This window comes from Dendrobates tinctorius, unplaced genomic scaffold, assembly GCF_039654945.1.
Source record: "Dendrobates tinctorius isolate UK_male_01 unplaced genomic scaffold, ASM3965494v1 ptg000063l, whole genome shotgun sequence".
NCBI classification, from domain to species: Eukaryota; Metazoa; Chordata; class Amphibia; order Anura; family Dendrobatidae; genus Dendrobates; species Dendrobates tinctorius.
In genome coordinates this window covers 13,386,655-13,408,582 of record NW_027361731.1, presented here as the reverse complement: position 1 = coordinate 13,408,582, position 21,928 = coordinate 13,386,655, and the positions used below count along the sequence as shown (strand labels likewise).

At 43.3% G+C, this 21,928-nt stretch overlaps 1 protein-coding gene across 3 annotated transcripts in view; it reads left to right on the top strand.

Annotated features, from left to right (window-relative positions):
• Window positions 1–18,376, top strand: part of LOC141094192 (uncharacterized) — a 580,189-nt gene extending 561,813 nt beyond the window's left edge. For all 3 annotated transcript variants that reach the window (XM_073579955.1, XM_073579954.1, XM_073579956.1), the window contains one exon: window positions 15,312–18,376. In XM_073579955.1, the coding sequence (XP_073436056.1) occupies window positions 15,312–17,131 (1,820 nt within the window). In that variant the 3' untranslated portion in view covers window positions 17,132–18,376. The remainder of the gene's footprint in view (window positions 1–15,311) is intronic.
• Window positions 18,377–21,928: the final 3,552 nt, after the last annotated feature.

Genomic DNA, 21,928 nt, shown 5'->3' with positions numbered 1-21,928 from the left:
TGCTCGAGGGTCTACACCACTCTAAACGCTTGGAAAGATTTATCATTGAGAGCAGCGTTTTTCGCATTGCAGCTCTTCCGTGGAATCCAGATTTGTGCATCTCCCGACGAACATTTCTTGTGGAAACTGGGTTCTGTAGGTGTTCATTGAGCTCAGCAGTGATTTTTGGAGCCGTGGTCTTGCGATCCTCTCTCGCAATACGCTTTAGAGTCCGACGGTCTCTCTCAGTCAACTTTGACTTTTGGCCGGACGTGCTTTACGGCGGACGTTTTTCCTTCTCTTTCAAGCGCAGTCATTATTTTGGAGACAGTACCTCTTGACACGCCAAGCATTAGGGCGCTTTCTGTTACACTAGCGCCTGCCATACGAGCACCAACAATTTGCCCTCTTTGAAAATCCGAGAGGTCTGCCATTGGTATCAGGTTTTCATCAATGTTCTTACAATTCTGCAAAACAGTTAATTTACATACACATATCACATAACACAATCAACTAAAAAACATTACTATGTCACGGTGTGCATGTTTATAACATGTTCGAAGATTATGATGCCAAAACGTTCGTTGTTTCCATTATTTTGTCAACCCCTGTATATACGGAGTGTGTATAAAAGCCCACACCGCCGACCGCCATTTTTCTTCTGACCAGCTTTACAGTAGGGAGAGTTTGCTGACGCTGTTTATCATTAGGGAGACCCTTAGGCCTATAAACAGAAGTTCTTATGTGCTTGTGCTGAACGCAATTGTTATGTACAGTTAGTGTGCAGTGACAGGGAGGATTTTCTTGTGTGCAGCAGCGCTAGTTATTAGGCTGCCTGCCTGTGACAGGGAGGATTTTCTTGTGTGCAGCAGCGCTAGTTGTTAGGCTGCCTGCCAGTGACAGGGAGGATTTTCTTGTGTGCAGCAGCGCTAGTTATTAGGCTGCCTGCCAGTGACAGGGAGGATTTTCTTGTGTGCAGCAGCGCTAGTTGTTAGGCTGCCTGCCAGTGACAGGGAGGATTTTCTTGTGTGCAGCAGCACTAGTTGTTAGGCTGCCTGCCAGTGACAGGGAGGATTTTCTTGTGTGCAGCAGCGCTAGTTGTTAGGCTGCCTGCCAGTGACAGGGAGGATTTTCTTGTGTGCAGCAGCACTAGTTGTTAGGCTGCCTGCCAGTGACAGGGAGGATTTTCTTGTGTGCAGCAGCGCTAGTTATTAGGCTGCCTGCCTGTGACAGGGAGGATTTTCTTGTGTGCAGCAGTGCTGATTATTAGCCTGCCTTATAGCAGTATTGCTGTGTGTACACTGCTGTGCAGACTGCTTTTTACACAGCACTAATACTTTTATTCTTTTTTTCTCCACAGTGAACTAACGGTCATTATTTCCCACACCGTATAGAGCTGTACGCTCCTCACACACTACCGTGTACCGGCTTGTATCACGAAGAAATACATGCTGACTATCTGTATGTGACTCCGGAAATATATAGGGAGACTTACATTTTCACTTATACTATATACACCTGGTATCTGCTGATACAGTACCTTTGTTCTAAATTTTTTATTACGGTATAATCCATACTGAGTGAGCGTGTGTGGTTTACTCATTCTATATATAAGGAGATAAAAATTTTACCCTATACTATATACACCTCCTATCTTGTGATACAGTACCTTTGTTCGACATTTAGTATTACGGTCAAATCCATACTGAGTGAGCGTCTGAGGGTGACTACGGGAATGTATATACATTGTACCCTATAATATATATACAGTGGGGCAAAAAAGTATTTAGTCAGTCAGCAATAGTGCAAGTTCCACCACTTAAAAAGATGAGAGGCGTCTGTAATTTACATCATAGGTAGACCTCAACTATGGGAGACAAACTGAGAAAAAAAAATCCAGAAAATCACATTGTCTGTTGTTTTTTCATTTTATTTGCATATTATGGTGGAAAATAAGTATTTGGTCAGAAACAAAATTTCATCTCAATACTTTGTGATATATCCTTTGTTGGCAATGACAGAGGTCAAACGTTTTCTGTAAGTCTTCACAAGGTTGCCACACACTGTTGTTGGTATGTTGGCCCATTCCTCCATGCAGATCTCCTCTAGAGCAGTGATGTTTTTGGCTTTTCGCTTGGCAACACGGACTTTCAACTCCCTCCAAAGGTTTTCTATAGGGTTGAGATCTGGAGACTGGCTAGGCCACTCCAGGACCTTGAAATGCTTCTTACGAAGCCACTCCTTCGTTGCCCTGGCGGTGTGCTTTGGATCATTGTCATGTTGAAAGACCCAGCCACGTTTCATCTGCAATGCCCTTGCTGATGGAAGGAGGTTTGCACTCAAAATCTCACGATACATTCTTTCATGTACCCGGATCAGTCGTCCTGGCCCCTTTGCAGAGAAACAGCCCCAAAGCATGATGTTTCCACCACCATGCTTTACAGTAGGTATGGTGTTTGATGGATGCAACTCAGTATTCTTTTTCCTCCAAACACGACAAGTTGTGTTTCTACCAAACAGTTCCAGTTTGGTTTCATCAGACCATAGGACATTCTCCCAAAACTCCTCTGGATCATCCAAATGCTCTCTAGCAAACTTCAGACGGGCCCGGACATGTACAGGCTTAAGCAGTGGGACACGTCTGGCACTGCAGGATCTGAGTCCATGGTGGCGTAGTGTGTTACTTATGGTAGGCCTTGTTACATTGGTCCCAGCTCTCTGCAGTTCATTCACTAGGTCCCCCCGCGTGGTTCTGGGATTTTTGCTCACCGTTCTTGTGATCATTCTGACCCCACGGGGTGGGATTTTGCGTGGAGAACCAGATCGAGGGAGATTATCAGTGGTCTTGTATGTCTTCAATTTTCTAATTCTTGCTCCCACAGTTGATTTCTTCACTCCAAGCTGGTTGGCTATTGCAGATTCAGTCTTCCCAGCCTGGTGCAGGGCTACAATTTTGTTTCTGGTGTCCTTTGACAGCTCTTTGGTCTTCACCATAGTGGAGTTTGGAGTCAGACTGTTTGAGGGTGTGCACAGGTGTCTTTTTATACTGATAACAAGTTTAAACAGGTGCCATTACTACAGGTAATGAGTGGAGGAAAGAGGAGACTCTTAAAGAAGAAGTTACAGGTCTGTGAGAGCCAGAAATCTTGTTTGCTTGTTTCTGACCAAATACTTATTTTCCACCATAATATGCAAATAAAATGAAAAAACAACAGACAATGTGATTTTCTGGATTTTTTTTTTCTCAGTTTGTCTCCCATAGTTGAGGTCTACCTATGATGTAAATTACAGACGCCTCTCATCTTTTTAAGTGGTGGAACTTGCACTATTGCTGACTGACTAAATACTTTTTTGTCCCACTGTACTTGCTATCTTGTTATCCAGTACCTTTTCTCAACATTTTGTATTATGGTCACATCCAGGACTGAGTGAGCGTCTTAGGGTGACTCCGGAAATATATACCGAGATTTGAAATTTGCCCAACACTGTATACAGCTGTACGCTTCTGATACAGTACTTTTTTTTGCTATTTAGATTCTGGTGTAATCCATAATGAACCTGTGAACGTCTGTCTGTTACTTCGGAAATATATTTGGAGATTTAAGATTACACCAGCACTGTATACAGCTGTACGCTTGTGATACATTACCCATTTACTGCTTTTTATATTCTGGTCTAATCCATACTGAGCCAGTGAGAGTCTGTTTCTGACTCTGGATATATATACTGAGATTTACAATGACACCTATACTGTATACAGCTGTACGCTTCTGATCTATTACCCTTTTACTGCTTTTTATATTGTGGTGTAATCCATACTGAGCCTGAGAGCGTCTGTGTCTGCCTCCTGAAATATATATGGAGATTTAGAATGTTTAAGCTATACTATATATACCTGGTATCTGGTGTTACTGTACCCTTTTTCAACTTTCTATATTCTTGTCGAATCCATACTGGGCCTGAGAGCGTCTGTGTCTGCCTACTGAAATACATACAGATATTTTTTCTATTTTCACTAAACTTTATATACCTGGTATCTGTTGATACAGTACCCTTTGTGCCAGAAAGTCCTCCTCCACCCACCACTCTAAGTGCATCATTGACACCTGGAACATTGGCCCACATGTGTGATTATTTCTTGCGGATCTTCTTTTTATATTATGGTGTGATCCATGCTGAGCCTGTGAGAGTCTGTGTGTTACTCCTGAAATATATAAGTAGAATTAAAAATTACCCCAACACTGTATACAGCTGTAAGCTTGTGATACAATACCCATTTACAGCTTTTTATATTCTGGTCTAATCCATGATGAGCCAGTGAGAGTCGGTTTCTGACTCTGGAAATATATACGGAGATTTACAATGACCCCAACACTGTATACAGCTGTACGCTTCTGATCAATTACCTTTTTACTGCTTTTTATATTGTGTAATCCATACTGAGCCTTACAGCGTCTGTGTCTGCCTCATGAAATATATACGGAGATTTAGAATGTTTAAACTATGCTATATATACCTAGTATCTGGTGATACTGTACCCTTTCTCAAATTTCTATATCACTGTCAAATCCATACTGGGCCTGAGAGCGTCTTGTCTGCCTCCTGAAATATATATGGAGATTTAGAATGTTTAAGCTATACTATATTGTTGTGAATTCATTTTCTGGTCTACCTCTGGTTACTGGTGAGGATGGTGGAACTGGTTGTATTGACAGAGGAGTCGTGAGTTCTCTTTCCGGGCTCCCTCTGGTGGTTGCAGGAGGTAGTGAAGCTGATCTAATGAACAGAGACCTGCCACCTGACAATGAGGACAAAGATTGGACATCTGGAATCTGACTGGATTTAAGACAGCCGACGTCCTCTATCCTAGCTGGTGATTTTCCTGCCTCCTGAGGTCTTAGTTTCCAGCTCAGTCCCTGCATGCTCAAGCTAAGTTTTCCTTGCTATTGTTCACATTTGATTTGGTTTTGTCTATTCAGTTTTGTGTGGTCAGCCAGCCCCGGCTGGGGCTGTGCTGAAGTTCCATTCTTATGTTACTGTTTGTGCCAGTTTGCTTTTTGTCCCTTAATAGATTGGCCTCTTTTTGCTCTGTCTTCAGAATATGCCAGAGTGCTGATATAGTGGGAGAAGTCTAGTGACTTCAGGGTTTTTTTTGCTATCAGAAGTGTTGGACATTTTTGCAGGGTTTTTTTTGGCGTGATTGCAGACAGTATCTTTCTTTTCCTGTCCTTTCTAGTTAGTGTGGGCCCCATCGTTTGCTCAGCCTATTTTCCTACCTGTGTTTGTGTTTTCATCTTGTCTCATCGTCAATATATGTTTGAGGGCTATCTATTCCTTTGGGGTCTGCTCTGGGGCAGTTTAGATTTCCCCTTTTCTTGCTTTAGGCTTATTTAGCTCTCTGACTGTGCCGAGGCATCTAAGATCATCTTATGTACGCTCCACGGCTACTGCTAGTTGTGTGGATAGGATCAGGGGTCTTCAATCCGCTTAGTTACCAACTTCTCTGGTTTTCTGTGGCTTAGCTTGGTCTTGTTTTCCTCCTCGGTGACCCATTCATAACACTATATATACCTGGTTTCTGGTATTACTGTACCCTTTTTCAACTTTCTATATTCTTGTCGAATCCATACTGGGCTTGAGAGCTTCTGTGTCTGCCTCCTGAAATATATACGGAGATTTAGAATGTTTAAACTTTACTATATATACTTGGTATCTGGTATTACTGTACCCTTTTTCAACTTTCTATATTCTTGTCGAATCCATACTGGGCCTGAGAGCGTCTGTGTCTGCCTCCTGAAATATATACGGAGATTTATAATGTTAAAACTATACTATATATACCTGGTATCTGTTGATACAGTACCCTTTGTGCCAGAAAGTCCTCCTCCACCCACCACTCTAAGTGCATCATTGACACCTGGAACATTGGCCCACATGTGTGATTATTTCTTGCGGATCTTCTTTTTATATTATTGTGTGATCCATACTGAGCCTGTGAGAGTCTGTGTGTTACTCCGGAAATATATATGTAGATTTAAAAATTACCCCAACACTGTATACAGCTGTACGCTTGTGATACATTACCCATTTACAGCTTTTTGTATTCGGGTCTAATCCATACTGAGCCAGTGAATGTCTTTCTGACTCTGGAAATATATATGGAGATTTGCAAAGACTCCTACACTGTATACAGCTGTAAGCTTCTGATCCATTACCTTTTAACTGCTTTTTATATTGTGGTGTAATCCATACTGAGCGTTACAGCGTCTGTGTCTACCTCATGAAATATATACGGAGATTTAGAATGTTTAAACTATACTATATATAACTAGTGTCTGGTGATACTGTACCCTTTCTCAAATTTCTATATTGTCGAATCCATACTGAGCCTGAGAGCGTCTGTGTCTGCCTCCTGAAATATATACGGCGATTTAGAATGTTTAAACTATACTATATATACCTGATATCTGGTGTTAAAATGAAACGCCGGGCCGGGGGTTACTCGGTAACGGGCCTTTCAGGCTCTTTTAATTGGGAAGTATGTCATGGTGTTGATGGTGACCCGGTCCATGGCCCTGGGTGTCCAATAAAGAAGATGACCGTTCAGATGAGGGGGAAGATGGTGGGATAATTAAATGGCAAAAAGGGTAATCGTGACGCCACCCGTGGTACTCGGCTAGGGTAGCCGACGCTGCGATGCAGATCCTCTGGGACGGTGTTAAAGCAGCCAAGATGATGAAGCTCTCCACGGGCAGAGCTGTATCCCAGGGCAGTTGAGAGAGTTCTTGTGAGCCGTTGATGGTGAATGTAGCATGTGTAGAAGGCGAGTTGTAAAAGACACAAAGGACACAGTTGGGTGCAATTTCTGAGTTTTTACTCAGAAGTCTTGTGCACAAGATGACCTGCTTGGTACTGTGTCCTCCAAGGGAGGGGTCCGGAAAACTCACAGGTAGATCAGGAACACCTGTTCAAGACTCCTCCTTGGGTCTCCTTTCTAGGCCGTGTCTCTGCGCTGATCTCTCCCTTCCTTCCTGCTCTGCACCTTCGCAAACAGTGTCCCAAGCCAGCAGCCACGGATCACACCGGGCGACGTGAGTCAGGCCCCGGGGTCCTTTATTCCAACTGCTGCCTTTTTGAGGATTGAATGCAGCTGCGACCGAGGCACTTAGTTACCTCAGCCTCTGGCTTTCTAGCTGAGCCCTTTAGTTCTCCACTAGCTTCAGGAGCTGGCTTCCCCACTGTGGCCTGGTCCTTCCTTCTCCGGAAAAGGGCTTCACAGGTGGCTTATTGCACTTCCCGTGCCCTAAGGACCCTTTCCTTCCAGTCTATGAGCGTGGTTAAGATCTTTCTCTCTTCTCTGACCCTCAGCCCTCTCACGGCAATCCTGCTCTTACTCTGTCCTGTCACTCACTGACAACTCTCTAGAAAGATCCATTTACCTCAGACTAGCTCCACCCACCAACTGTCACCTTGCTATCTCTGATTGGATGCCCACAATCACTCCTCTACCTAAGCTCCTCCCACTCTACCTACCCTCCACACTAACCCCCAACAACCTTTCCTAGCTAGTCTGGGATGAGACCATCCTCCCGCAGGCTACACCCAGATGCCCTGACTAACTAGTGTGTGTGTGTTTAGTGCAGGGTTAGGAGTCCTGAGTGGTGATCCCTCCTTACCTGAGGGTGGGATACCACACCTCTGGATGAGGTGCAGTACCTCTGTGGCGACCGGACCCTCAGGGGTGCCACAGTACCCTTTCTCAACTTTCTATATTCTAGTCGAATCCATACTGGGACTGAGAGCGTCTGTGTCTGCCTCCTGAAATATATACGGAGATTCAGAATGTTTAAACTGTCTCTGGTGATACTGTACACTTTTTCAACTTTTTATATTGTCTAATCCATACTGAGCCTGTGAGCGTCTGTGTCTGGCTCATGAAATATATATGTAGATTTACAATTATCCCTAGACTGTATAGAGCTGTACGCTCCTCATACAGTACTATATATCTGCTGTTTTTTTTTGTTAAATTTTCACAAAAATGAGGAAGTATGGTGGAAGAGGCCGCGGATGTGGGCGTTGGGGGGCCAGCTGGTACTGATGGTGGTGGTGCATCTGCTGGTAGTGCCAAAAGCACAATAGCACCTAAGGCTACTTTAACACTTGCGTTTTTTTTGCTGCGCGTTTTTTGCGCACACAAACGCATGGAAAAAAACGCATCATGCGTTTGTGTGCATTTTTTGCGGGCTTTGGTGCGTTTTTTTAAAAACGCATGCGTTTTTTTGTGCATACGTGCACATTACAATGCGCACGTATGCGCACCCATAGACTATTATGGGTGTGTTGCTGTAAAAAAACGCATTGCGTGCGCATGCGTTTTTTGGGGGCAAGTCAGATGAACAAAAAATGCAACAGGATGCATTTTGTGCACCCGAGCGCACACTGCAAAAAAACGCATGCGCATACAAACGCGTACAAATGCATATGTATGCTCACATATGCGCACCCATGTTAAAGTATAGGGAAAAAGACGCATGCTTTTTTTGCACTAAAACAGCGCAAAAAAACGCAAGTGTGAAACCATCCTTAGGCAGGAGGTGTTGAGCCTGCGTCATGGTCTGGCTCCGGAAGGCCTTTAAGGCTCCCTTTTCTGGGAGTAGGTAAACTGCTTTTAAAGCCGGAGCATCAGGAACTGGTTTTGGCTTACATTGCCAAAACAGCCTCCAGCTCATCGCCTCGTCTTCTGCAGTTTCAAAAACTGCAAGCACTGAGTTGTCAGTGCAGGCTTATGGTCAGGAACAGCCCCTTTCCTTGGGTCCTTCACCCACACCAAAAGTGAAGGATGCGGCAGCCCACACTTCAGATTACTCCATGGAGCTCTTTTCACATACCATGCCTGGGTTATCAAGTCAAATCCTGAATTCCCCAGTCCAACATGAATCAGACATGGAGTGCACTGCTGCACAGCTACTACTAGATGATTCTGCTGGTACATTGCCCTCGCACTGTACAGAGACATAATCAGACCCTGATGAAACTCAGGTGCCCGTTTCCGCATACTATACCACCTTACACGGTGACACAGAGGAAGGTGTAGATGAAAGTACCGGTTCCCTGAGCAGGTGGAGGGGGCATACTTATGGGCGACGGCTCTGGCACAGGGCCCCTCATAGTACGCAAAAGTGTCTCTGCCGGTGGGAGGGCCCACTCGCCATCAGACACACTGGCATACTATGAGGGGCCCTGTGCCAGTGCCGTCGCCCACGAGTGGGCCCCCCCTGCTTGCTCAGAGCCACAGCACTTGCAATACTTACCTCTCCCTGCTCCACCGCTGTGACGTTCAGGTCAGAGAGCGCGATGACGTCTGTATGCCCTCTGCCTAAACAGTCCAAATGCAGAGAGCTGCGAGGAGAGGTATTTAATTTTTTTTTAAAGGTTGGGAGCAATTTTTGGGGAGCACTATACACTGGAGAATGATATATGGGGCCCATCATACACTGGAGCATCATCCATAAGGCCCATCATATACTGGAGCATTCCAAATGGGGGACATCAGACACTGGAGAAGAATCTATGGGGCCCATTATACACTGGAGCGTTAGAAATGGGTTCCATTATATACGGAGCATTATTTGGGCCCATATGACACTGGAGCATCATCCATGGGGACCATCATATACTGGAGCATTCTAAATGGGGCAGATCAGACACTGGAGCAGCATCTATGGGGCCCATTATACACTAGAGCATTAGAAATGGGGCCCATTATATATGGAGCATTATTTGGGCCCATAAGACACTGGAGCATCATCCATGGGGACCATCATATACTGTAGCATTATGTGGAGCTCATCATATACTGTATGGAACATTATATGGGACCAATTATTCTTTATGGAGAAATATATGTGGCTCATTATTCTGTATGGCGCACTATGTACCATAATACTGTATGGAGTAATATACTGTCCGTTTTTTAAGCTATTGTAAAATTTAAAATAGATATCAGTCATGTAAGAAGTCAAGTATTTTTCATTGTACTATACCTATATTTCTGTGCCGTATCGGAGCATCATGAATTGTGGTATGTGTTAAAGGGGCGCACTGACACTCTTTGGCCCGGGGCACACGAAAACCTGGAGCCAGCCCTACCCCTTCCCCCACAACTTTAGCCAAATAACCCCCAGTTTAGCGCATCGGGCGCTATCGGGCGCACGCGCAATGTCCCCCTATCTTTAACATGGTGATCGCAGGGTCTTGCGAATGTACGCGCTCTTCAGCATTTAGCGTGCGCTGCGCATTTTACAGGTGTGCGCCCAGACTATAGATATACCTTGTAAATAACCACATAATCTATATAGTCACCTACTCTGGAGTATTAGTGAAATCATGATGCACAAAACACAGCATCATAAATTCACTGATACATAAGGCTACTTGCTAATGGTATTGGGAGTGTAAAAACAGAGAATGCAGTCAGTACAGGTATCAAAAGTTTTTTTTTATTAACATACAAACAACATGCCAGACAAATTTTTTTAAACCATTTGCTCTTGCCATCTTGCCATTCCACCCGTCCTACATCTGAGTTGAAGTAGGCCGCAACTTGGTCCCTCATTTGGCCAACTTCAACAGATGACCTGAGAGGGTGCTGAGTAAATTCAGGCAATGGATTAGGATCAGCATCATCAAGATCAAAGTTCGGATGCTCTCGAGAAAGTACAAAGTTATGTAGAACAACACAGGCCTTGACCACCTCATCCACTGTTTCCAGTTTCAGATTTATAGCTGTGCCAAGAATGCGCCATCTAGATACAAGTATACCGAAGGCGCACACTGCTATTCTCCTGGCCCTGGTCAGCCTGTAATTGAAAATTCTTTTTTGTAGGTCCAAGTCCCGGCTGGAGTAGGGTTTGAGGAGGTGTTGGCACATCTGGAACTCTTCATCACCAACCATTACAAATGGCTGTTGTGGATCTTCGGTGTTGGGAAGAGGCCGTGGCATAGGGAAATTGAAGTTGTTGCCATACAACCTCCTGCCCATGTACGATGTCTTAGAAGCCTGGGAGTCATTACCACGGCCAAATGCCCCAATGTCCACTGCAATAAACGTACAGTCTGCATCCGCAATGGCCATCAGTACAGTTGAAAAGTACTTTATGTAGTTAAAGAACTCAGAGCCTGTTCTTTTGGGCTTGATAATCCTGATGTGTTTCCCATCCACCGCTCCCAAACAGTTAGGGAAATTGCAGACAGTCCAGAATCTTTCAGTGATGTCCAACCACTTTTCTGCGCTTGGCATGGGCATGAATTCGGGACAGAGAACGTTCCAGAGAGCCCGGCAGGTGTCCGCTACAATTCCAGACAACGTGGAGATTCCAATCCGGTACTGGAAGTGCAGTCTCCAGTAACCAGGAATCTGTGACAGAAAGAAAACCAAAATTAATATTTGTGTTTATGTAATTTTTTTACACACTTTACATTAAAACAAACAAAAAAAAATTCTGCAGCATTTGGTTCAACACATGGCATCCAGAAATTAACGCAGCTTGTAGTTACCGACATGGCAGAACTGTAATTCTGCCAGATTTTGAAGAGTACATGTCACAAGCAAGAAAATTCAGCAGGCATTGGTTTTTAAATATTACGTACCTTAATGTGACCAGGAGCCGTTCCTCAGGAGTAATCGCACGCCGGAGCTGCGTGTCCTGTCTGCGGATGACTTCTTTTACCCGAACAAGCAAATAGTGAAATGTTTCTTTGGTCTTCCGGGTATAATCCGTAAATTTCTCCGGGTTTGCCTGTAGCTCGCTGTATAGGGTGTGGTACGATCCACGGCTCTCAATAATGAGATGTATCCACATACGCCGCTGCTGCCGTCTTCGCTGCCTCTCTATCCCTCTGTTCATGGCAAGCGACGGCATAAGCCTGAGCCGTCCTCACGTCCAGATCCAAGTCAAAGTCAAAGCTCTTCCAGCGCAGATCCATGTTTCTCAAGTCAAATGCAAGCAAATGTGAAGAATTCAGGTGTAAACTGGGTCTATATAAAGAATTTCCATAGACACACCCACTGGTGTCCCATTGGTGGAGTGTGTTGCAAGAATTTTTCAAGGATTTTTTCTCCAGTTAATTGCGCATAAAAAATGCAAACGCATAAAAACGCTGTGATTTTTTGTTATGCGCACAATAATGCTACAAAATAACGCAGCGTTTGCATGCGCTTTTGACATGCGTTTCATGTGCGCTCCAAACGCAGCGCCAAAAAAACGCTTGTGTGAAAGTAGCCCAAGATCTTCCTTTTGTTTAAGGGCTTCTTCAATCACTAATTTTCTAATACTTTCCAGAGAAACACCAAATTTGGGGGCCATTTCTCCATTAAGAGCTGTAAAAGCTGGTCGTGCAAATTATGATAATGGTAGACCGTCCTTCACAACAAGCTGTATGAGCTGTCTTGTCTTTTAGACATATCTGCTGTCATTGTTACAGTAACTTTGTCACTTACAAAATATCTTGTTAATGATGTTTGAGACGCTCTTTCCTTCTCCTTTGCCTGGCAGGAAGTGTTAGTCTGTGTGCTACCTGGCTTTCATTCTTTTTGGTACAGATACGATATGGATAGACAGATATGGATAAATGGATATATAGATAGAGCAGATTTCTAATCTGCTTTTGATATTGAAAACATTATCTATGAGCTCAAAAACCTTTCAGGTGATGCGTTTTTTTAAAAAGCTGATCTGCTTTTGCAGCTGAAAAACGTATCCACAAAAAACGCAGCAAAAACGCTGTGTGTGAATGTAGCCTTAGATCAGGAATAGAACAGTCATTTATAGGACATTTCATAACTTTCCCATATTCCTATGAAATAATATTCAGCACATTCTGCATTGAATTACTGTACCCAATTTATTATATATTTTAGGAGTCGGTCCATTTTATACCGACTCCGACTCCACAGCCCTTGTTGTTTGAGTAGTTTTCTGCCCACGGGGAGAGAGAGAGGGCATTCATTGGTATAAGCCTGGTCTATGCAGTTTTTCTAAAGACAGCCGGGCAAGTGGACAAGAGCACTCACTGACCCCCGTGTCTCCACAGGGTTGAACTAGGAAGAGAGGTGGGCCAGGGAGTATGGACCAGGAGTGAGAAAGCACTGTTGTCAAATGCAAAGGAATTGCTGGCAGTAGAGAAGGCTGTAAATAAATGTCTTGTATCCCTACAGGGCCTGCATGTCACGAACCTCTTGGACAATCAATTATCAGTGGCTTATGTAAATCAAGGGGAGTGTGGGAGCGCTGAGTCATGAAATCTTCAGATAGTTTGGATGTGGGGTCCTCGCTCATAGACCTTTTTGCAAGCAGACTAAACAGGTATCTCCTAGTAGTAGGCGCATTCCGGGCCTCCTGGGACTTTAGCCTGACATACTCGTTCCCTGCAATAGCCCGGCTCCCACCAGTCATAAGAAAAATCAGGGAGGACAGGGCAAGGATTGTGTTGATTGCTCCCTTCTGACTGAAGAGACCATGGTTTTCATGGCTAAGAAGGATATATAGGTGTCCAATCCATGGGTTATTTCAGAGGTGCTGAAGCTGCTTTCTCAGGCCAGTGTTACATCATCAGGCAGCCAGCCTCCACTTGACTGTGGAATTTGAAAGCGCTCTGTTAAGGGAGAGTTTTTTTCCCCCAAATCTTGTATCCATTCTGCTTCAAAGTTGGAAAGCAGTCACGACCAGAATATATGCTAGGACATGGAGAAAATTTTTATACTCTTCAGATTCTAGGGTTGAAGATGAACCACTGGTAAGGATTATCTTCAAATTTTTGCAGAAAGCCTTGAGTTAGGTTTGTCCACCAGTACCATTAAAGTGCACGTGGCAGCTCTTTGGGGCTCTGTACACCTGTGATGTGGCCGGTAATTATTAGGTTTCACGATTTATAAAAGCATCATTAAAATCTAGGACCATTTCTATCGTGGGACTTAAATCTGGTCCTGACAGCCTTAACGGATGCTCCTTTTGAACCTATGGAATCGGTTCTTTCGCTTAAAACAGGTCTGCTGGTAGCATTGACAGCCAGAAGAGTCAGTGATATTCAGGCTCTTTCTATAGCCCCACCATTCACCCAAATCCTAGACGATAGGGTAATCTTTAAGCCCGATCCAACCTACCTTTCCAAAGAAGGGTCATGATTCCAGGCTACAAGAAGTCGACCTCCCCTCCTCTTGTTCCAATCTAAAAAACAGAAGGAGGAAAAACTGCATACTTTGGATGATAGCAGATGTGTAATTAGATACCTGTCCACTTTGAAACACTGAAGAAAGGATAGGTCTTGGTTCTTATTCCTCCAGAGTTTTAGGAAAGTGTGTAGAGCCTCAAAAACCACAATTGCTAGGTGGATTACGGAGGCTATTTCTCTAGCCTACTTAGCAAGTGGCAAGATGGCCCCATAACGTCTCAATGATCATTCTACTCAGGCCTTGGCATCTTCCTGGGCAGAGAGGTCGGATGACTCTATAGAAAACCTCTGTAAGGCAGCAACCTGGTCCTCTACTTCTACCTTCTATAGGCACTATAGATAGGATATGGGTGCATCCTCCAACCTCACCTTTGGTCAGGGCTGCTCCAGGAGGTAGTTCCACCTCAGATTAAATTTCTCTGTGAATCTCAAATTGTGCTGTCATGGTTGATCGATAGTCTTAGTTACTTACCGGTAGCGTGATTTTTCTGAACCCATGACAGCACCCTTATATTCCTATTATGCGTGGGTGAGTACTATCACTAGCGTTGTGCTTCCACACCTTTAGTTTATTATGTGGCGTTAGTTTTATTATGTTTTTATTAATAACCATTGGAAGGTCCTCTCATGCTGTGTAATCCAACTTATGCGAGGAAGAGGTGCCGCTTTTTTAGCCTGTAGGTTTCATGTGCTTGGTGGGCGTATCCCCTCTGTTGTGGTGCTGTCATGGGTTTAGAAAAAATCCTGTTAAGTATCTAAGACTTTTTTTCAAGTCCCCACTCAAGGACCTGAGTGGGAACTTTTTTTTTTACGAGATGAGTACAAGATTTTATTAGTGTTATTTTCACCTACATAAGATTGTTTGGTGTCTGTTCATTCTTCCTTCCAAATATTGGAATAAACAAACAGTTGAACACACCAGGCTCCACTGGTTCATCCTATGAGGTTTTATATTAGACTGTGAACTGTCATTGTCCTGGTGAATAATTGAATCTTTTTAAATAGCTTGCCATTTTAACTGACCGTTTAAGTAGAAATGTTAATAAAATGTGAAATTCAAGAATATTTTATTCCGAAATAATAATTTTTATTCTTTGCAGATGACTATACCAGGAGATCAGGAGGACAGCTGACATCTTCAGTTTTAAAATCAGATGATCTTGAGATCCCACAGGATACAATTGAAGTGAATGCTTTTACTGCAGATAGACCAAAATCTCTTCACAGCAATGATCTGTCATCTGGTCCTTTAAAACAGGTCCTGTCTTCTGATTCATTACTGACTACTAAGGAAAAAAGAACTCACACAGGGGAGAAGCCTTTTTCGTGTTCAGAATGTGGGAAATGTTTTAACCTGAAACAGCATCATGATAACCACCAGAGAACTCACACAGGGGAGAAGCCTTTTTCATGTTCAGAATGTGGGAAATGTTTTAATCAGAAATCAGATCTTGTTAGGCACCAAAGAACCCACACAGGGGAGAAGCCTTTTACATGTTCAGAATGTGGGAAAGGTTTTAACCGGAAAGCGTATCTTGAGAACCACCAGAGAACCCACACAGGGGAGAAGCTTTTTACATGTTCAGAATGTGGGAAAGGTTTTAACCGGAAATCTGTTGTTGTTGTACACCAGAGAACTCACACAGGGGAGAAGCCTTTTTCATGTTCAGAATGTGGGAAATGTTTTAACCAGAAAACAGATCTTGAGAACCACCAGAGAACACACACAGGGGAGAAGCCTTTTTCATGTTCAGAATGTGGGAAATGTTTTAGTTGGAAAGTGGTTCTTGATAGGCACCAGAGAACTCACACAGGGGAGAAGCCTTTTACATGTTCAGAATGTGGGAAATGTTTTAATTGCAAAACTAATCTTGAGAACCACCAGAGAACTCACACAGGGGAGAAGCCTTTTACATGTTCAGAATGTGGGAAATGTTTTAATCGGAAATCTAATCTTGAGATCCACCAGAGAACTCACACAGGGGAGAAGAATCCTTTTTCATGTTCAGAATGTGGGAAATGTTTTAACCGGAAAACAGATCTTGAGAACCACCAGAGAACTCACACAGGGGAGAAGAATCCTTTTTCATGTTCAGAATGTGGAAAATGTTTTAATTGTAAAACGCATCTTGTCAGACATCAGAGAACCCACACAGGGGAGAAGAATCCTTTTTCATGTTCAGAATGTGGAAAATGTTTTAACTGTAAAACGCATCTTGTCAGACATCAGAGAACCCACACAGGGGAGAAGCCTTTTTCATGTTCAGAATGTGGGAAATGTTTTAACTGTAAAACGCATCTTGTCAGACATCAGAGAACCCACACAGGGGAGAAGCCTTTTTCATGTTCAGAATGTGGGAAATGTTTTAACTGTAAAACGCATCTTGTCAGGCATCAGAGAAACCACATAGGGGAGAAGCCTTTTTCATGTTCAGAATGTGGGAAATGTTTTAACCGGAAAACGCATCTTGTCAGACATCAGAGAACCCACAGAGGGGAGAAGCTTTTTACATGTTCAGAATGTGGGAAATGTTTTAACCGGAAAACCCATCTGGAGAACCACCAGAGAACCCACACAGGGGAGAAGCTTTTTACATGTTTAGAATGTGGGAAAGGTTTTAACCGGAAATTTGATGTTGTTGCACACCAGAGAACTCACACAGGGGAGAAACCTTTTTCCTGTTCAGAATGTGGAAAATGTTTTAACCTCAAATCAGATCTTGTTAGGCACCAAAGAACTCACTCAGAGGAGAAGCTTTTTACATGTTCAGAAGGTGGGAAAGGTTTTAACCGGAAAGAACAACTTGTTAGTCACCAGAGAACTCACACAGGGGAGAAACCTTTTTCCTGTTCAGAATGTGGAAATTGTTTTGTGAAGAAATCCTTTCTTCTTAGTCACCAGAGCAGTCACACAGGGTAGAAGCCTTTTTTATTGAATGGCTCATCTTCCCTCACCACATCTATTACTGCCTCACTTCAGAAAAGCAGCAGTCTTATCCCTCATGATGCCTGACAGCTCAAGCCTGTAAGTCCTGCACCATCTTCTCATCTCTTAGTCGGCCTTAAAAGAACAAAGCTCAACCAATCTCCGTATACTCACTGAAAACCACACACTGAGCAGTGCTTGCTTCACGGTGAAATTTAAGAACCCCCCTCCCTAGCCACAGGAGATTCTGATATGGGGAAGGCCATAATTGATTTGAAGCATCACATTGTGTGTTTTCCTACTAATCAAGACTTTGAGCAATATATACAGAGGCTGGAGACCACATACAAACCTGAAATATGTTCCCTCACTTCTAGAATAGTCACAGCTTACTGACAAGGTACAGAGATTACAGGATGATGTCGAACAAGTTATGAGCCATCAAAATGCTCATAAAAACTGGATCTTCACAGACACATACAGTCTGATTAATATGGTTGATTACCAAGAAAATTGCAATAATCGGATAAGGGGTATACCTAAAAGCATCAATGCACAAGTGATTAAGTCAACACTGTAAACATTATTCAAAAATATCTATGGTGACCCTATTGATAAGGAGCTGAAGATTGATATACACTAGGCAATCATGGCCCAGATCCTGAGCGTCCAAGAGACGTTTTCTGTCACACATTTTTTTCAATGTAAAAGAGTCCATTATGAGGAAATCAAGGAGTTTGGTCTCTGTTGATTTAAATGGAAAACGCATAGCATCCTGAATGACACTTCCTAAAAAAAAAAAAAAAAAGGTATTGAAACTACTACTTGATGCCGTCTGGGAAAATGTCCTGATGTGCTCCTGGAGGTGCCCTTTCCAGCTGCAGATCCGGAGGAATGGAACATTGTATACTTTTAAAGATCCGAGCGACATGAGACCATTACCAGAAACCATATTTAGCGTGATTATCACAAAATTAGAATGTCATCAGAAAGTTAATTTATTTCAGTTCTTCAATACAAAAAGTGAAACTCGTATACTATATAAAGTCATTACACACAGAGTGATCTATTTCATGTGTTTCTTTTTTTAAATTCGTTTATTGACCCAGGGTATACAATATGCAAACTGACAATGATAAAAATACCATATAACACATATACATTCCACAGAGCATTAATGTCAAAACAGTGTATGTATACCAGTTGTGTATAGAATAAAACATACTGTCAATTGCCTTACATTAGTCTCTGTTATTATTCAAATAATAAAGCCTACCAACCTCTAAACCATTACTACTACTACAAAACAACAACTATTTGCAGCCTAAGTCCATATAGTTAACTCTTATCATGCGATATCTCTGTCCTACAACATGAGATGAGAGGAATTCCACCTCTCCCATATCTTCTCAAATTTACCCAGGCACCCTCTGTTTTGGTACAGCGTACGCTCGTACGGTATGATCGAGTTCACCAATTCAATCCAGGCCCTAAGGGAGGGATCCGAACCTCCCATCCACCGCAGTGCCAGCACCTTCCGTGCCATAAACAATGTCTCCCGTAGGAAAATCCCCGTATAATGTCCCCATGTCTCGTCATCCCACACCCCAAACAGACAAACCAATGGCTCAAGGGGAACAGGAATTTGTGCCAGGGAGGTTAATAATCATGTCACCTCTTTTCAATAGTGTGCTATAATTGGACATTGCCAAATCATGTGAATAAAATCTGCATCTGATGTATGACATCTCAGACACTCCAAAGATAGGAAACGGCCCATCTTAAAGAGCCGAGTCGGAGTCAAATATGATTGGTTTATAATATAAAGTTGTATCATTCTATTGTTGATTGACGGAGACACCTTAGTTGGTGACTCCAGGATTTCCTCCCACTCCTCTCCCTGCGCATCAGGGATGAGCCTTTCCCATTTCCCCCTAATTAAGCATATGGCAGATTCCGTCCCCACGGATAGCATGTATGTATACAGAGAGGAGACGAGACCCTGGGGACCTTGTGATTTAAGAATGCCTATCAAGGGTAGAGACGAAATAGCATTACTCATACCGACATGTCAAATGTGCGATTGAAAGGCTGATCTTAACTGCAAATATCGGAAGAATTGCGACCTCGGGGCATTACACTTAGCTTGTAATTGTTCAAAAGATAATAGTGCACCAGAGTCCCATAAATCCCCTATCATAGAAACATTGTACTGAGACCAGAATTCGGCAGACGGGTGGGCAAGCAGTGTCGGAAAATAACTATTATTCCATAAGGGCATTTCAGCTATGATATCACTAAATCCCACCACCCTCTTAATCTGTCTCCATATTAATCTTGCCAGACAAAGCATGGGTAGCAAACGTGGGACATTTACTTTCTCCAATTCCAAAATCCCCAGCGGGCAATCAACATGTGCGGCATGAAGCAGATGGCTTTCAGAGTTAGGAAGATGATTACCAGACATCCACTTATTTACAGCTCTAGCCTGCCCGCCTTAATATAGAAAAAAATCCGGCAGCGCTGCCCCCCCCCCCTTTTTGGCCTTTGTAGGGTGGACAGCCTGAGCCTGGGCCTGGCCTTCCCCCATATAAAAGACGTAATCTGGGAATTCAAAGTGGTGAAGAAAGACTTCGGCACCACCAAAGCACTATGTTGGAGAAAATAGCTGATCTTAGGGAGTAATATCATTTTAATTAAATTAATGCGTCCAGCTACAGACAGTGGGAGTTTGCTCCAGATCGCAAATTTGACTTAAACCATTTCTAGTAGTGGAAATATATTAAGTTGCAGATCAAGCGTGCTGGACTGAGAGATATGAACACAGATATTTAAAATGTGGTACAATAGGCAGCAAGGAGAGAGTCCCAAGTCGCGGCATCGGGGTCTCCTCTGCCCTATCCATTAATATTACCATGTCATTAGCATATAGGCCTATGGTATCCACCCGATCCGCTATCTCTATACCCACAATATTAGGGGAAGCTCTCATGCGAATTGCCAAAGCCTCTACTGCAAGAGCAAAGAGGGCCGGGGAAAGGGGACACCCCTGACGAGTCCCCCTGTGCAAAGAAAAGGATTCAGAAGTGGAACTATCTACAATGATACGGGCCTTAGGTTTCATATACAATGTATTAACCCATTTTAGGAACCTATCCCCAAAACCAAATTTCTGCAAGCATGCGTGGAGGAAAGGCCATTCAAGGGAATCGAAGGCCTTGGCTGCATCCAGCGATGCCAATGCCCACCTATTGTCTGGTACCAGGGAGCTGTATTGGACCACCGATTGAACCCATCTAATAATGAAGTTGCTTTTACCGGGCATAAAGCCAGTCTGGTCAGGGTGTATAAGTTCCAAAATAATTGAGTTTAGCCAAGTAGCCAAGATTTTCGTGAAAATTTTGTAATCCACATTTACTAAAGATATGGGGCGATAAGATCCACAGTCCAGAGGGTCCTTCCCTTCTTTCTTAAGCACTATTATATTAGCTTCATAGAAGGACTCCGGCATGACCCCCCCCCCAGGTCCCCTGGAACACCGACAACAAAAGTGGCGCCAAAATCTCCCGGTATTTCCTGTACAGCTCAATAGGAAACCAATCCGGCCCAGGGGCTTTCCCAGAGGCCATGTCCCTCATAGCATCTTCTATCTCTTCCAAAGTGAATTCAGCATCCATAAAGGCCTGCTGAGAAGCACTCAATTTGGGAAACGTTATATCTGATATAGTCTAGACACCCCTGGGTACCAATGTCACTTCTTGAACTGTACAGTAAACTATAATAATCATGAAAACATCCCATTATTTCACCGGTCGAGGACACCAATGTACCGTCTGAGCTGCGGATCTGTAATATTGTGTTAGTTGTATTATGCTGCCGCACCAAATAGGCCAAAAATTTACTAGACTGGTTCCCTAGCTCAATGTAGGATTGGCGAGTAAAAAATAATTTACGTTTGGACAATATGTTGAGTATATAGTATATAATATATAATATAATATATATGAGTCTATATGTTGAGTATATAATCTTTGGGCAGTCAACAACTCCACTCCATTACCACTAGTTTGATTGGATATGTAAGCGGCCTCTGAATCCTTCAATCGTTGCTGTATTTCGTCATCCTCCCCCGACATCACCCATTTGATGCAGGAGATCGTAGAAGATAGGCAGCCCCTCATGTACGCCTTAAGGGTGTCCCAAAATAAATTAACATTCCGGGGTGGGAGGACACGAAAACATGTAATTGGTCAGTTGTTCTGTCAGGTGACTTGATCAATTTCAGCCAGAAAGGGTTTAATTTCCATGTCATCCTACCACTTGGTGGGCCAAACCTGAGTTTAAGAATGATTGGGCTATGATCTGAAATCCCTCTACTTCCATGTTCAATACTATCCACCCACATCGCCACACCACTAGATCCAAAAATGTAATCTATGCGAGATAAGGAGTGCTTAGTGGATGAATGGCAAGTATACTCTCTTATCTCTGGGTGGCGCTTCCTCCATAGGTCCAACCATCCACTACCTTCTATAAACTGTGATAATTGGGATGTAGCTGCTGCTGGGGTCCCACCCTGTGTCCCATCATCCAGTCTCAATCTATCGAGGCAATTATTCATAACCAAATTAAAGTCCCCCATACAAATGACATCTGCGTCTGGGTAGTTCAAAGCAAAACTCAATGCTTTCTGGAGAATTGACGTACCCGCTGGAGGGGGATTATAAACACACAGAATAACATATTTCCTAGAGTTAATCAGTGCATACACAAATATGAAGCGCCCTTCCC